The sequence below is a fragment of the Saccopteryx bilineata genome, chromosome 2 (assembly GCF_036850765.1).
Source record: "Saccopteryx bilineata isolate mSacBil1 chromosome 2, mSacBil1_pri_phased_curated, whole genome shotgun sequence".
Classification (NCBI taxonomy): domain Eukaryota; kingdom Metazoa; phylum Chordata; class Mammalia; order Chiroptera; family Emballonuridae; genus Saccopteryx; species Saccopteryx bilineata.
In genome coordinates, this window is record NC_089491.1 from 12,020,884 (window position 1) to 12,036,624 (window position 15,741).

A 15,741-nucleotide genomic window follows, 5' to 3' on the forward strand; every position below is an offset into this window, starting at 1 on the left:
GATGTTTTTCTGTAATTGGCCTGCAGATTGGCTTCCAGCCTAGGTAAAGAAAACTTCCTGATTGCTTTTCTGTGCTGATTTCTCCTACTGGATGAAATCATAGAATTCAGAGGTCAAGCAGTCAGTCTTCCTGTCTTGCAGATTGAAAAATCGAGGACCAGAGGAGAAATATAGGATTAGACCCTTGCATCTTTTCCGTTCTAGTCCATTGTACTTTTTGCAATGTGCTATTTTACTTTTCAAACATCTCGCTGGTTAAACTTGGCTATTCTGCTTATTTTTATTTTTTATACCTTTTTCCTTCAAATTAAAAAAACCAGGACCAACCTTGGGTTTGCATTTCTGTCATCTTTTAAATGTAATTACTCTTAGGAGGCTTTTCCCATTTCCTGTGGTGACACCCTGGTAGGTAAGAGCAAGGACTTGTGGATTGGGTACTATCTTGTTCTACAAGGTATTTTTCATGGATTCAAATGTTGGGGATTTGAAACTGTTGTTCTTAGTATTTCAGCTGTTCTCTGTGGTTTCTGGTGTTTGAATAAAACTGAATCTTAGTGTAATTTGTACAGGTATTGCAGGCAATGGGATACCCGACAGGCTTTGATGCAGATATTGAATGTATGAGTTCCGATGAAAAATCAGATAATGAAAGCAAAAATGAAACAGTGTCTTCAAACTCAAGCAATAATACTGGAAATTCTACAACTGAAACCTCCAGTACCTTAGAGGTATGCTTATATATTTTTCCTTAGAAAATAGTATTAATTGTAGGGAATTTGAGGTATATGGAAAAATGTAAATAAAATCAAAAGCATATACAATGTCTATATTGCAGAGGTAGCCATTATTAATATTTTGGTTTATTTCCATCCAGCCTTTTTTCTATAGTCATTTTTATGAGGGCAGTCATTTCTATGCAGTCTTACATCCTTTTTTCTCACTTAGTACTAAAAATATCTGTAAATGTACTATGTACTGTACAACATATCTAACTAGCATTTCTCTCTAGCTGCATTTCACAAGTATATTAACAATAATTGAAGAGGGGAAAAAAAGACCTAGTGGAGGAAATTTAGGATTATTTGAAGCTTGTGGTAAGCTGGGGACAGTGGGGCATCACTAGTTGGACCGGCTCTGAGTAAGGCTTAGAGCTTGACGTATGTGCCTCAGACTTGGGGCGGTCCTGACCTGGGAGCTTGTCACTGCAGACGGTAGAGTGGGACAGGACCGAGGCACTGAGTAATCACAGCATATTTGAAAATTTATGGAGCCCTTGTTTATTGCATTCTACATAAGGGAAATTGGCTTCCAAGTAACTGCAAGAGCTTACATTAGCATTTATAAGAATTTGTCATTTGTAAGAGTGAATATTTACTAAGAACTATAATTTTGCCAGACTATAACTCCCTTTTAGTATCTGCTTACTGCCAGTTGCTGAAGAAATTGTGTCCAGAGCCTCAAGATGCCGTCAGGCTAGAAGGGCAAAAGACATGTTTATAACTAATTATTCTGGAATGTGATAAGCTGTATGATTGCAAAATGAATAGAATAATGTAAACTCTACAAGGGAGTGATTGTGAGACTTTCAGACGTGTAAAACCAAAGGGAGTAAAATGTGAACAAGGTTTTAGACCATGAGTAGGATTTCTTGGGGATGAGGTGGAAAGAAGACATTCTGGATCAGAGGACAGCGAGGACCAAGGAGTTGTGAAAGAAAAGGCCTGAGAGTGCCAGGTGGCCAGTGCAGAGGGGCCCGATGGGGACTGCGGACTGTGAAAACCACCCGACTTTTTGTGTGATGTGGAGGATAGAGGCCTCGGAGCCTGGCTTCTGAGAGGACCAGTCGTTCACAAGCGGTAGTCACAGGCAGGGAGAGATGTTTTGCTGGCAGTGTTAGAAATACTAAGAGAAAGAGCGCATTAATTATGAGGCTCAGACTGTTTGTTCAGTTTGAAGGAAATTAGGAAGGGAGAGCAGTGTGGGCTGCACTAACAGCAGCCACTAGTCTTGGGAGCTGTTGGGAGTGAATACATAATTGCTTTGTTTCTGTTGATGTAATAATGGTGGGGGGAACAAAGCCCTATTCTTCATTTAGAGTATTTGTAACTGATTAGAAATGCAAATATTTTGATGTCTTGACTCATTTTTATAAAAGTGATTTCAGATTTGGAAAGCAGAGAGATTACCATAGACTAGTTTCAAAAATTATTTATTACCTTTTAAAGCTGGAGACTGGAAATTTGCCTTGACATTTTAAAAATGTAGATTGTAAAAACTCTTGAAGAAGTGATATTTATTTAAAAAGACTCAGAAATGTTTATTGAATTTGCCTTTCAAAGTAGTGCCGTGTTTCACTTGCGCAGCGTCGGCGCCCCGCCCTGTCACAGCGTGCTCACGGAGCGCACCTGCCATGTTTCACTTGCGCAGCGTCGGCGCCCCGCCCTGTCACAGCGTGCTCACGGAGCGCACCTGCCATGTTTCACTTGCGCAGCGTCGGCGCCCCGCCCTGTCACAGCGTGCTCACGGAGCGCACCTGCTGTCCCGCAGGCTTCTGGGCACAGTCCTGCTTTGGGGCATTTGTTTCTCTGTTGAGCATTTCGTGAGCAACTACTGTGGTGGAATTAAAGATATGATCTCTGACTTCAAGAGTCCTCAGTCATTTGGTCTTTCCTTTCTCGAAATGATAGTTGTCTCATTTTGTGGTTCTGTTTTTGATGCTAACATCTCTCTTCATTTGTACCTTCACATTCTTACATGAATTACTTTTCTTCCCTCTACCCTTAACCTTCTTCAAGTTGGTTCTTTCTACCACTCCTGATTTTCTACAACACAAATCTAACTTTGAGCTTTCCCAGAGTAAGTCTTTTCAGTGGCTCCCCGCTGTCCATGGTGAAGACAAAGCCCGCTTGCCTGGGACAGGGTCCTTTGGCTTCCTCAGGTGTGGTTCCCATCAGGTTCTGCCTTACTCTCCTGAGCCCTTCAGTCAGCTCAACTGAACTTCCTTCTACTCTGTACAGAATGTTCTCCTCCGTTGTTGATGGCCTGGCACTTCCCTTTCATGGGTGGATTCACGTTGTCGCTTTAGGAAAACTATCCTGATGGCCCTAGAAAGTGATTCTGTCTTTTGTGTTTCCATAACTTACATCTGTTTCATAATGTATGATACATTGTTTGACAGTGGTTATGTGTGTCCCTCTGACTATGCTCTGGCTCCTTGAGAACAGGAAAAGACTACTTTTACTGTTATTTTTAAGTGTTAAGGGACATTTTCTTCCCACCTCCTAAATTGAGTTATTTTTTTCTAACCCTAACGATGAAGAAAAACAGTGAATGCCTAGGCGTCATGTGAATCTCAGCCGTCCTGTCCACTTTGGAAGTCATTTAGGTTCTGCTCTTCCATCATGGACAGCACAGATAAGACCCTGCAGCCCCATGAACTGGCAGGACTGTGTTCCTCTTGAATGCCAATTGTTGGGCTGCCTGCTTCACAGGCAGACCGGCCACACGACTGACCGTGATGCTTATTGCTGGGAGAGTTTCCATAGCTTTAGAGATACCTCGTCACTTGTGTATGGAGGTGATCGTGCATCCCAGTCCCTAAATGCTTTAAACTACAGTTTTTGAGCTTCTTTATCAGCAGACATAATTTAATTGTATTAACAAGAAATTTAATATTTGAAATCTTACCTATTTGAACTTTCTTTTAGGTCAGAACTCAGGGCCCTATTCTCACAGCAAGCGGCAAAAATCCTGTAATGGAGCTCAATGAAAAAAGAAGAGGTCTTAAGTATGAGCTCATCTCGGAGACTGGTGGAAGCCATGACAAACGCTTTGTAATGGAGGTGTGTACCTGGGTACAAGGCAGCCTTAGTTTCCCCTCAGAGACATAGGATATCCTGAGCTTATATGCAAAATAGCTTTAGACAGAGTCAAAATTTTTTTTCCCAGAGAGATAGTAAGGGGAATAGATGAGAAACATCAACTCGTAGTTGCGGCACTTTAGTTGTTCATTGATTACTTTGCATATGTGCCTTGACTGGGGGGCTCAAGCTGAGCATGACCCCCTTGCTTAAGCCAATGACCTTGGGCTTCAAGACAGCAAACTTGGGGGTATGTTGATGATCCCATGCTAAAGCTGGTGAGCTGGCACTCAAGCCAGATAGCCCACACTCAAGCCGGTGACCTTGGGGTTTCGAACCTGGGACCTCAGTGTTCTAGGTCGATGTGCTATCCACTGCACCACCACCAGACAGGCCAGAGTCCGTTCTTGCAGCACTGTTTGACTTTGGATATTTTCTGGGGAATGATCCATTTGAATTAACCTGCTGAGAGGAATGCATGGGTAACTGAGAGCGTTGTTCTGGGTTTTAGGTAGAAGTAGATGGACAGAAGTTCAGAGGTGCAGGTCCAAATAAGAAAGTGGCAAAGGCAAGTGCAGCGTTAGCTGCTCTGGAGAAGCTCTTTTCTGGACCCAATGCAGCAAATAACAAGAAAAAGAAGATTATCCCTCAGGTATGAGTTGCACATTAAACTTTTATAATGTCATTGAAAAATACTGTCAGAATTAAGTTTCCTTATCTGCTTTTATGCCAGTTTAACTTTTTCTGAAATTATGTTTTCCTTCAATGTAGCAATCTTTTCTTTCTTTAAGTTAGGTCATTAACAATATAAGTGTGTCAGTGGTTCGCTGCTGTGTAGTTGTTCTAGGCAAATTATAAGTTAAAAAGAGGCTGTTGTCATGAATTGAGGGGTTGGGGCACAGCTTATGAGGTGGCGTGCTGAGCGATTCGGACTTGAGCGAGGTGTCGGCATGTCTGGTGCCGGGAGCTGCCTGAGCACATGGGCTTGCTTTCCTGTCTGCACATGTTCTCTGTTTCTTCTCGGTTTTGAACTTCTGCCCTATTTATTTTGGGTTTTCTCTTGGGGGGGGCACTGTAGAACTTGACCCTGTGTTCCTTCTGTTGGTTGGGAATGTCAGTGCTGCTAAGGGCCTGGATGGCAGCAAGTCTGGAAAAGATGCCTCCTGATTCCGGCTTTTGCATAACAGGTTTTTTCTAACCAGTGTTTTATGCATTTAAAAATATTTTCTAGACATATACCATGTGCATGATTGTGAGGGAAAAAGATAAATATGACACATTCTCTTTATGAAGAGTACTTGTGTAATAATGTCTAAATATATTATGTGATAGAAAGAAAGCAATTAAAAACAGACTAAATGACCAATAGAAGAAAGCTTACATTATTTTTATGTGTTAAACAGTTTCTTTCACATATGCTATCGGAGGGTAGAATTGACCTCATTTTATTGGTAAGGAAGCGGCCGCAGAAATTAAGACGCTGTGTAGTAACGTAGCTTATTGATGGTAGCAGTTCCCTGTGAAGCCAGCTGCTCCTTCCAAAGCCCTGGCCATTCTGCTGTTGTATATCATACCTGTCTTAGAGACTTGTTTTATGTTCCACCCCTTTTATTTACTATAATAAACACTGCTTACATTTTTTGATTCAAAAGATAAACAAGTGAAATGAGCTTTACTGAGATGAAATAAAAATAGTTTAAATTGCAGAGAAAGATGTGCAGAGAGAATAAGTGGATTTTCTTTTCCTAAATCCTCTAAAATATGTTCTAAATTAGTAGAAAGATAATTGTTGCCTTATTTTGGTGTGCTTTTCTTATGGGGTGCATTTTGTAATTGGTCAGCTCATTTCGGTGTTTGAGAAGCCTCATGCTGAGACTTAATAGGTAGTTAAGTTTGGATCTAGAAGGAGCAAGTTTGATTTGTGTGAAGTCACTTGGCTCCCGCCAGATTGTTGCTTCCTGACTACTTTTGATTAAGCTGTGTTTAAAAAAATGTCTGCTTGATGTTCACTCATTTTTAGAAATGTTCCATCTTAGAAACTCAGACTCCTGTGTTCAGTGTGCTTGCCTGCCAAGAAGTCTGTTTTGGATGTGTGAGTTGGATTTCTTTCAGCCAGAAAGGAAAATGGCAGTGCTCTGTGCAGGGTGCGTTTGGCCTTGCAGCCATCATCTGCCCAGCCGTCCCAGCAGTCCCCAGGCTGGCCCAGGAGGGGCGGGGCACTGGGGTTTCCACGTGAGGCGGGGGTGTGCTGGCTGCTGCCGTGTCTGGGAGGCGGTGGACTGTCGGCGCGCCTGGCGGCCATCCGCCTTCCCTTCACCCAGTTCACAGTCAGCCATATTAGCAGTTTCTAGCTTGAGTTCTTGTTGCATCTTTTTATTAAAAAGTAAGTATAGGCCCTGGCCGGTTGGCTCAGTGGTAGAGCGTTGGCCTGGCGTGCGGAAGTCCCGGGTTCGATTCCCGGCCAGGGCACACAGAAGTGCCCATCTGCTTCTCCACCCCTCCCCCTCTCCTTCCTCTCTGTCTCTCTCTTCCCCTCCCGTAGCCAAAGCTCCATTGGAGCAAAAGATGGCCTGGGCGCTGAGGATGGCTCTATGGCCTCTGCCTCAGGCGCTAGAATGGCTCTGGTTGCAACAGAGCAATGCCTCAGATGGGCAGAGCGTCGCCCCCTGGTGGGCGTGCTGGGTGGATCCCGGTCGGGCGCATGCGGGAGTCTGTCTGACTGCCTCCCCGTTTCCAGCTTCAGAAAAGTAAAAAAAAAAAAAAAGTAAGTCTAATATTTAATATAAAACTAGATATCTTCTGATTTTCTTAAAATTTTAGTTTTTGGAAAGGGATGTTTTAGCAATCCTGTGTACTGTTACTTCTTGACTTACCAGGATGACTTTTCAGTTTTATATCTAAGCTGCTCTTTGTACTCTGAAGCAAGGAAAACAACGAGTATCATTATCCTCATTTTACAATTACTGGGAGATCCCCTAGAGAGAGATTAGGGGGCTTTACCCAACTCCATGGCGTTTTAGAGCAAGAAGAGACTTTAGAGTTGGTATTTGAATGAAACACACACTGCCACCCCCACCCCCCAGCCCTCCCGCCAACCACCAGAGTGAAGAAACAGACTCGGAGATCACATGATCTTCCTGAGGTCCTAGTAACTTAGAGCAGACCTGGTACGTGTTTGGTCTTCCTGTCTTTTTAAAAAGCCTTGTTCAAGGTCTCAGCTTATTCTAGGTGGTTTGTTGTTGGCAGTATTTTGTCTGTGGGCAGAAAATTCAATGGACTTAGAGCCTGGGTATCAAGGGTCTGTAATTACTTTAGTCAGACCTAAACTGACTTGGGCTGTACTTTGATACTGAAATTTGTATGTAGCAAATGAACTCTTTTTGGGTAACCCTCCAGTGAAAAGAAGTCATTTGTGCTCAGCACAGTCTCCAGAACAGCTCTGTGAGGTGGGCGTCAGTTTCATTTCACAGGTGACGAAGGGCAGTGTAAGGGTCATAGAGGACTCGCTGTCACATCTGCTGGCTCTTTTTCTTAGGAGGTGGTACAGTGCAGAGATGATGGGATAATAGCCCATATTCCTCTTAGTAATGAAAATGTGTTATGTTTCACAGGCAAAGGGTATTGTGAATACAGCTGTGTCTGCAGCAGTCCAAGCCGTTCGGGGCAGAGGAAGAGGAACGCTCACGAGGGGAGCTTTTGTTGGGGCCACAACTACTCCTGGCTACATAGCTCCAGGTATAGTACCGTCCATTGGAGATCCACCTCTTTTTCTGGGCCCAGGTCTGGAGACCAGCGTCTCTTTTGTTTTCCAGGGCTAGACACAGGCTCAGGGAACAACACGGGGTGGGCGGCGTGCGCAGAATCAGGAAGGAGAGAGTCTGCAGAATGCCGCGGCTCTTGCAGGGGTCTGCCGAGTGGCTAGAGGCTCCCTGGAGGGACCTGATGGGTGAGGAAGGCTGCACTTGGTTGAGGGGACATATTTTGACGATGAGGAAGTTGAAAGATACTCCACAGATGGAGGAGCAGAGTGTGTTCACAGGAGACCGAGAAGATAGGTCGGGTGATGCAGGATAGAGGAATGGCTGCTAGGATGATGCTTAACTGTGGTGAAGCCCGGCCATCATTAGTGTGTCCTTAGCTCGCCTGTGGAACCATCACAGGCTACAGAAGTACAGAAGGAGAGCAGGGAACTGACTTACCCCAGCACTCTACACCAGACTCGCCTATTGCTGATTTCTGATTGTTTCTCATCTTCAGTGTTTCTTCACAAGAAATTGTTTCCATTTTCCAGATGAGGAAACTCAGGTGTAGGGCGGTAAGGCCAAGCAAAGAGTAAATGTGGACATGTTTGCAGTTCCAGGTGCTCTCCCTTCCGTTTCCCCACGTGGCGTGAGGGAGACAGGAGAACGTGCCTTCTGTCCTAACCCTTTTGTCTCAGTACAATTCAGTTCTCTGCAATGTTGAAAGTATGGAACTTTTTTTTTTTTTTTTTACCGAGACAGAGAGTCAGAGAGAGGGACAGGTAGGGACAGACAGACAGGAACGGAGAGATGAGAAGCATCAATCATCAGTTTTTCGTTGCGACACCTTAGTTCATTGATTGCTTTCTCATAAGTGCCTTGACTGTGGGGCTGCAGCAGACCGAGTAACCCCTTGCTCGAGCCAGCGACCTTGGGTCCAAGCTGGTGAGCTTTGCTCAAACCAGATGAGCCCGTGCTCAAGCTGGTGACCTCGGGGTCTCGAACCTGGGTCCTCCACATCCCACTCCAACGCTCTATCCACTGCGTTACCGTCTGGTCAGGCGAAAGTATGGAACTTTTAACCTGACAAGTAAACCATCGGTAGTTGTCGATCAAGACGACATTGTTATAAAGATTGGGTTTTATCTAGTCATTGTTTTTTATGTAACACACCTAAGAAGTTTAGTTAGATTATTGCTTTTTCTCTAAGAAAGAATTAGAATAGACTGGGAAGTTCTGTAGATGATGTGAGTGTGTAATTATACTTCTAGAAGTTGATCTCAGTAGGGACCTAACTCCTAGACGTGTCATTATTAGTAATAGACCCGTTCATTCAGATATTGTGTGCCTGCTTTTTCACACACCTGATGTGGGTTCTGCTCAAAAGGTGACACATGCTAATCAATTGCATTCTAGACAGAGAAGGTGACGGTGAAGGGGAAGGCCATGATGCGGTAGGAGGATGTAACAGAGACACCTGAGCTAGTCTGTTGGGTCCCTGAAGGCTTCCCTGAAGAAGTAACCAAGCTTTGAAGAAGGAGTAGGAGTCACTCGGGAAGTGTGAGGGGAGGAGAGGCGTGGAGAGGGGAGCGTGTGTGCAGAGCCCTGGCGGTGCTGGTGGTAGGGACTGGGCTCATCTGAAGATTCAGGAGGCCAGACTGTCACATGGAAGTGACTAGGTGGGGCGGGACGGGAGTGACTGCTAACGCTGGACGCCCAGTCCTGGTCCTGGAAGCTGTGGTTTGGAGTTTGGTCTTAGAATCCTAAGTGCAGGGCAATGTCGTGAAGGATTCTGAGAAGTGACAGGATCAGACTTGGTTTTCAAGATCACCCTACAGTGTGAAGAACAGATTGCAGGAACAGGAGTGGACGTGACAAGACAAGACAAGGTTTTTGTAAACCAGTAGCCCAGGCAAGGAGCAGTGCAGGTGTCTCCAGTAGGAGGAAGGACGTCCTTTAGAAGCAGGATTGATGTATTTAATATGAAGAATGACAGAATGATGTTTCAAGGATAAGCCCAGAAGCTGGAGCTGGAGGAATTAGATTGGACGATTGTGCCATTTCAGGAGTGAGGACACAAAGGGGGTGTGGGGCAAGGCTAGAGTTTGATACGGTCTGTATTCCAATGAAGGCATGCTCTGTGCATCTCACTGTCTCTCCTGAAGTCTAATCATTGTTCTGCCTTATTTAATGCATTGTTTACTAGCAGCAGCTTTCATTTCACAACAATGGGCAAGTTATCGAGCTCTCTTGCCTTTGATTACATGTTCTCCTGGGGCTTCATCCGGCTGTGTCTGTGGTTGCTTCACTGTGGGACGTCTCTCTCCTGCTTGAGTGGTAGCAGCCATCGTCCAGTGGCAGCAGTAGTGACAGGAGTCCTGTGTGTGCTTGTCGCCAGGCTCACCTGCTCCGTAGAGGCTTCTCTCTCATGTCATCACATTGACCTCTGTGAGAGGCCTGTCTCCTGAAGCTCTTCAAGATGTTCTTTATCGCCTAGAGAAGATTCAGATGAGGTCATTTTAGATTGTGAATAGGTTACATGCCATTTGTGGAGTATATTCTGTACAGCAGAGACTATAGTTAAGTATTTTTACATATATTATATTATTTAACTGCATTTCCCTGCCAACGCTCAGTTACTGCAGAAGTCTGTGAGGTTCAGAGAGGTTAAGTAACAGGTGCAATTCAAAGCCGTCTTGTTCCTGAGATGTGAAGTCAGGATTAGAGCCCCAGTGGCCTGCTTGGTGGCGGCCAAGTAATTGAGTTTCATCTCCAAGGAGGTTTGGGTAAAACTCTTGAAACTGTAGCTTTAGCTACTGAGACACCCTTTCCTGGGTTTGATGTACCAAGTACTCTTTTTTTTTTTTTTGTATTTTTCTGAAGCTGGAAACGGGGAGAGACAGACAGACTCCCGCATGCGCCCGACCGGGATCCACCTGGCACGCCCACCAGGGGCGAAGCTCTGCCCACCAGGGGGCGATGCTCTGCCCCTCCAGAGCATCGCTCTGCCGCGACCAGAGCCACTCTAGCGCCTGGGGCAGAGGCCAAGGAGCCATCCCCAGCGCCTGGGCCATTTTTGCTCCAATGGAGCCTCGGCTACGGGAGGGGAAGAGAGAGACAGAGAGGAAGGAGGGGGTGGGGGTGGAGAAGCAAATGGGCGCTTCTCCTATGTGCCCTGGCCGGTAATCGAACCCGGGTCCCCCGCACGCCAGGCCAGCGCTCTACCACTGAGCCAACCGGCCAGGGCCCCAAGTACTCTTTAACCATTGATTTCTCTTTTGCTCTCTGATACTGTTCCTACAGCTTATCTTAGCTCATTGTGTCCTCTTGAAATATACTTCTGAGCATCAAATACTAAAAGAAACATTGAGACTAAGTTGTACTACACTCAGTTTTATATGACTTAAGTATACACAAAAATGTGAAAAAACTTCATCTCTCAGGAAATATTTCAATTAGTCCCTAAAAGCAGTTTACTTATTCAGCATGCACTTGAGTGTTTTGTCTCAACCAGAGATTGGTCTGGGCCTTCAAAGATGACCAGAACCTGTTGTCGGCCCTCATACATGCTTGGGTTCAGATAGGGTAGGGACAGACACTTGAATAAACACCATGCAATGTGATGCAAGCTGTAAGGTGAGTGGGCAAAGGAGTAACCAGCAAGCTTGGGAGACTTCACAGAGGAGGTGGCATTTGGTCCTGATCTAAATCATGAGCTAGTTGTTCAGTTAGAGGAGGGAAAAAATTCTGAGCAGGGGAAATGATATAAGCAAAGGGGCTGTGTAATGCGAGAGAGCTTGCTGGGTTGTGGATCCCGTGTGATGTGCCCATGTAGACTGGTGCCCTTGTTCTAGTGTCTGTTAGAAATTTACCCAAGTGATTTAGTATTGATATGTTTTAAAGCTGTTCTCCTGAAAGGTTAAAGATTGTAGCTTTTATTAATAATAGCATTTTGAATCCTTACAACCTATAAAGTACCTTGGAAGGTTTTCCATTTTACAGATGAGAAAATGTCAACTGATAAATGATGTGTCTAAGGCCATAGAAGAAACTTGTGCCAGAACTAACTGGTTCAGAATTCTGTGTTCTTTGTATTTGTTTTTATTGACAATAGGAGCCCTTTTTCATAGGCACCGGATGCTGATGTCATTTCTATCAGTGTTGACTGAGAGACCCCACACTGGGGCCAGGAACTCAGATGTCAGAAAGCTGCTCTTGCCCTGGAGCCCACACCTGATCTAGGTGTCCTCTCTGATGGCACTGGAGGCTTCAGCCTGCTCTGTCACTGCTTTCTGACGAGAGACTTGGAAAGTTGTCTTTTCCAGCTTTGAGAAATTAGCTATTTGGGTGGTTCTGAGAATTCCTTTGTTCAACAAATTGTATTTAGCCAGTGGTTACTCTATGCCAGACATTTTGCTAGATTTAGGTGATGCAGAGTATCTCTGCCACTCTAGTGGGGGCACACAGGGGTCGATAATTCTGTAGCATGGCCAGCGTGGTGAGAGGGAGACAGGATGTTCTGCTTGGCCGGGAGCCTGTGGACCATGCAGAACACCACCACTCTGAGCAGGACCGACAGGATCGGTTGGCTCGAGCTGTTCTGGGAATGGCTCTCATTCTTCCAGCATCTGGAAGACCTCCTCAGGGCCCATGGGGCCTGGCCCAGTGGTCATTGTGAATTGCGCCAGTACCAGCTGCCCTGCGTCCCGGACTGATGTGATCTCTTCTTCTTTGCACTAGGCTATGGAACACCATATGGTTACAGCACAGCTGCCCCTGCCTATGGTATGTACACCATCTTACCGGTTTCTCCTGTTAGCGACTCTGTCACAGCAGTCCCAGGCACAGTTTGTATCTAGAGTGTCTTTAAATGAATTGGAGGATCTCAGACCTGTTCATTCTAGTGACCCAACTTAAATTCCCTTTGAAAATGCCACAACCTTGTGGTTCTCGGTTTGGTTGGAGTTGCTCTTCTCTCCGCTTTGCCTGATTGAAGGTCTGCTTGTTCTAATTGCCTGTTTCTGACCATACTGAAATTAAGTATTTTAAGTAGTTTTTCTTACAGCCAACTTATTATACTCCATTCAAAGGCTACTGAAGGGCCATATGCAGTTTCTAGCTTGGCTGCTTGCCGTTATGTAGCTGCACTTAAGTTTCAGGCTGGAAACTGGGTGAATGCAGGGGATTGAAGTCAGGGAGAGGAAGTGCTCGCTTCAGATTGGCAGCCATCGCCCTACCCAGAGATTTTCTTTAGCGGTGGAATGCCCGGGTCCTAGAGGTGCTGGGGCTGTCGCCACAGTGGGACAAGTGCTTACTGCAGGAAGCCCAGACCACCTGTTAGGAAACCACAGGGTATCCCCTCTCCCTCCAAAACTGAAAAGTAAAAGCACATAAAGACATGAACCACAGTGGCCCTTTGGATAGCTTTTGAATGAGGTTTATGTGGCAATGGAGGCAATGGGTTTGGAGTCAGTGATATGCTCTCTCAGACATTTTCCCTAACTCGGGTGCTTCCCGTTCTAGACTCGGCCATCCGCAGGACGTTTGTCATTGAGAGAGATGGGAGCAAGTGTGTGTGTATGTGTGTGTGTGTGTGTGTGTGAGAGAGAGAGAGAGAGAGAGAGAGGGAGAGAAAGCGTGGTGAGTCAGCGCCGCCTGGGCTGGCAAGTGTGTGCACGGCGGGGAAGGCCCGCGTGTGCGGCCACCGGGTGCTGGTCCTCCACCTGAGCCTCATGGCTGCTCATTTTGCTTTTTTTCTTCATGCATCAGCTTTCCATTTTTGTTTGGATGAAAATTTGGGTCCTTAAGACACTGCTAAATTGTAGCTTCATCCAGTTTTGTAACTGTAGGGATAAGTAGAAAGGGAACCATCTGACCACTTTCCTTGTTAAGCTAGACAATGTATGTCCTGGAGAGCCCTGGAGAAGCTCTCAGGGTCAAGTGTTTGGGGTGAGTTTTTTCTAAGGCGCAGTGCAGAGTCTGTAGCTGGCCCTGCGGCCTGAATGTCCCCTGGGGCACACTCTGGGTGGGCAGCCCCCCAACCCCTGGTCTCACATAGGGTGATTAGGAAGTAGGGATTCATTCGAGAGAATGCGTTCACCCAGAATTGCCTCTAAATTCAAACTAAGTCCTTTCACCTTGGGCATTTGCTTTTATCATTCAGCCAGCTTCTGGGTATCCTGACTACCTCATCCTTCCTGTGAAGTAGGTCTGCTCACGTGATCCAAACACATTTGACTCACTGGACTCACTGTAACATGTCTAGGTGAGCGCCACACACCTGCCTCCAGGGCAGGGCCCTGAGTCTGTCTGTCAGACACAGTGAGTCTCATGTTCTTGGTACGGGTCTGCTAGCGCTTTGCCCTTCCCTTTAAAACACTGTTCTATCTAGGCTCTAAGCTACACTCACGTCTTCCCTCAATCTTTTTAATTTTTCTCTCTGCTTCTCCCTTTTCTCTAACATTGTACTTTCACCCTGTGGCCTCTGAGCCCCACTGCAGAAGGCTTCTCTTTTCTATGTGCCATATAACTGACTTCCAAAGCTGGTGAAATTTGATGCCCCCATTTTTCACATAAAAGATTTGGTTTAAATGTTACTGTGATGCCAACCTACTAAAACGAGGCTTTATTTTGGCTGTAAGGTTACTATGTCTTTGGCCTTTGTAAAGCTGTTGCATGTGGGGTGATCCCCTCTGATCATCTGGTGCTCTCGAATACCTGCTGTTGCTGCTTTGTGATTTCTCCATAGGTTAAAGATTAGAAATAGGAGATTTCAAATCATGCTTGAGTATGCAGAAGTTTGCGAGGCCACAAGAACTCATTAATTACAAAATTAAGAACGTAATTATTAATCTTTCCAGATTTGCCAGACCAATATTGGCAATGGCCATCAACAAGCTAAGCTCCCGGTCACGACTCTCCTTGCAGCTGGCTTCCTGGGCAGCTCAGGCTGCACAGAAAGATGTGCTTTGAATCTTGACAGCCCGATTCTCCTGTAAAATGTGATTGGCCAAATGCAGAACAGAACCAGTATGAATTTCTACAGGCACTTTAGAATACTCCTCAGTAGCACTGCTTTTGATCATTAAAATTCACTCCTGAGAGATTGCCATCTGAAGACCAGTTCTCCCTGTGCAGCAGCCATCTTAATTTGGAGTGGAAAATATCAAAATATTAAGAGCCATTTCAAAATTGGTGGACTGTGAGAGCTCTGTGGTACATGCTGACTGACTAATCTGGAAAAGGTTAATGATAATAATTGTAAGATATTTTTTTTTACCTGAAATTTTTATTGGATTATCAAACTTATTTGGAGTCCTCTCCGTTTCTTTTCTCTGTAGGTTTACCCAAGAGAATGGTTCTGTTGCCCGTTATGAAATTCCCAACCTACCCTGTCCCCCACTACTCCTTCTTTTAGCCAGTGACAGAAGCTAATCATTCCTACTGAACAGCAACACAGTACATACAGAATGTTAGAGAAAAAGCCTTTTTATCCTGCTTTCTTTGAACACATACTTGATCAAAATTATTTGTAAAGAACATCTTTCCTACTTTTTGATTTTAACAAATGCAAATTTAGTTCTCTAAAACTTGAAAACAAACAAAAAAAGAAACTAGTTCTGTGAAACGGTACCTCATTTCCGGAAAATAACTGATACCAGCCCTTCTGTTTGTAGGGAAGTAAGTCTAGCAGTTCAGAGTTGAAGAGGAGTATCAGATTATGTAAAGTTAAATTTGTGAAGGATGTATAGAGTCTCAAACACTGATCACAAATAAACTGCTTTGTTGTGACACAGAGTGCTGCCTGGTTCCTGACGCAGTCACTGGTTCTTGGCGAGCGGTATGCATTTGCCCCAGGGCACTTCAATTCGGGCTGTAGTTATTTTTTTTTAATACAATAGAGACTTCATTTAACTTTAACTTTGTAAATACTGAAGTGTGTAATTAAAGCCAATAAAATATGGGTTTGGATATTGTTTTAGCTTATTATTTTTTATATGTTTTGGTATAAGATTACAAGGAATTGAAAACTAATAATAGCTTAGCCCTAGAAACCCAGCTATTTGTAAGCATACTGCTGAAACAAAGCCAGGCGGTTGTGAGTCTGAGCCAGTCTCCCTCTGTGCCCTGTGCCCCTGCCA

The 15,741-nt window shown here is 44.9% G+C and overlaps 1 protein-coding gene across 7 annotated transcripts in view; it reads left to right on the forward strand.

The window, feature by feature from the left end:
* The window catches only part of STRBP (spermatid perinuclear RNA binding protein), a 154,233-nt gene that overhangs the window by 124,574 nt on the left and 13,918 nt on the right, over nucleotides 1–15,741 (forward strand). For 4 of the 7 annotated variants that reach the window (XM_066256274.1, XM_066256273.1, XM_066256276.1 and 1 more), the window contains 6 exons: nucleotides 570–728; nucleotides 3,708–3,842; nucleotides 4,372–4,512; nucleotides 7,472–7,595; nucleotides 12,341–12,385; nucleotides 14,941–15,391. In XM_066256274.1, coding sequence (XP_066112371.1) covers nucleotides 570–728; nucleotides 3,708–3,842; nucleotides 4,372–4,512; nucleotides 7,472–7,595; nucleotides 12,341–12,385; nucleotides 14,941–15,017 — 681 coding nt within the window. In that variant the 3' untranslated portion in view covers nucleotides 15,018–15,391. Of the gene's footprint in view, nucleotides 1–569; nucleotides 729–3,707; nucleotides 3,843–4,371; nucleotides 4,513–7,471; nucleotides 7,596–12,340; nucleotides 12,386–14,460; nucleotides 14,830–14,940; nucleotides 15,392–15,741 lie in introns of those variants that run through there. The other 3 variants (XR_010729042.1, XM_066256278.1, XM_066256277.1) reach the window with 2 other exon arrangements.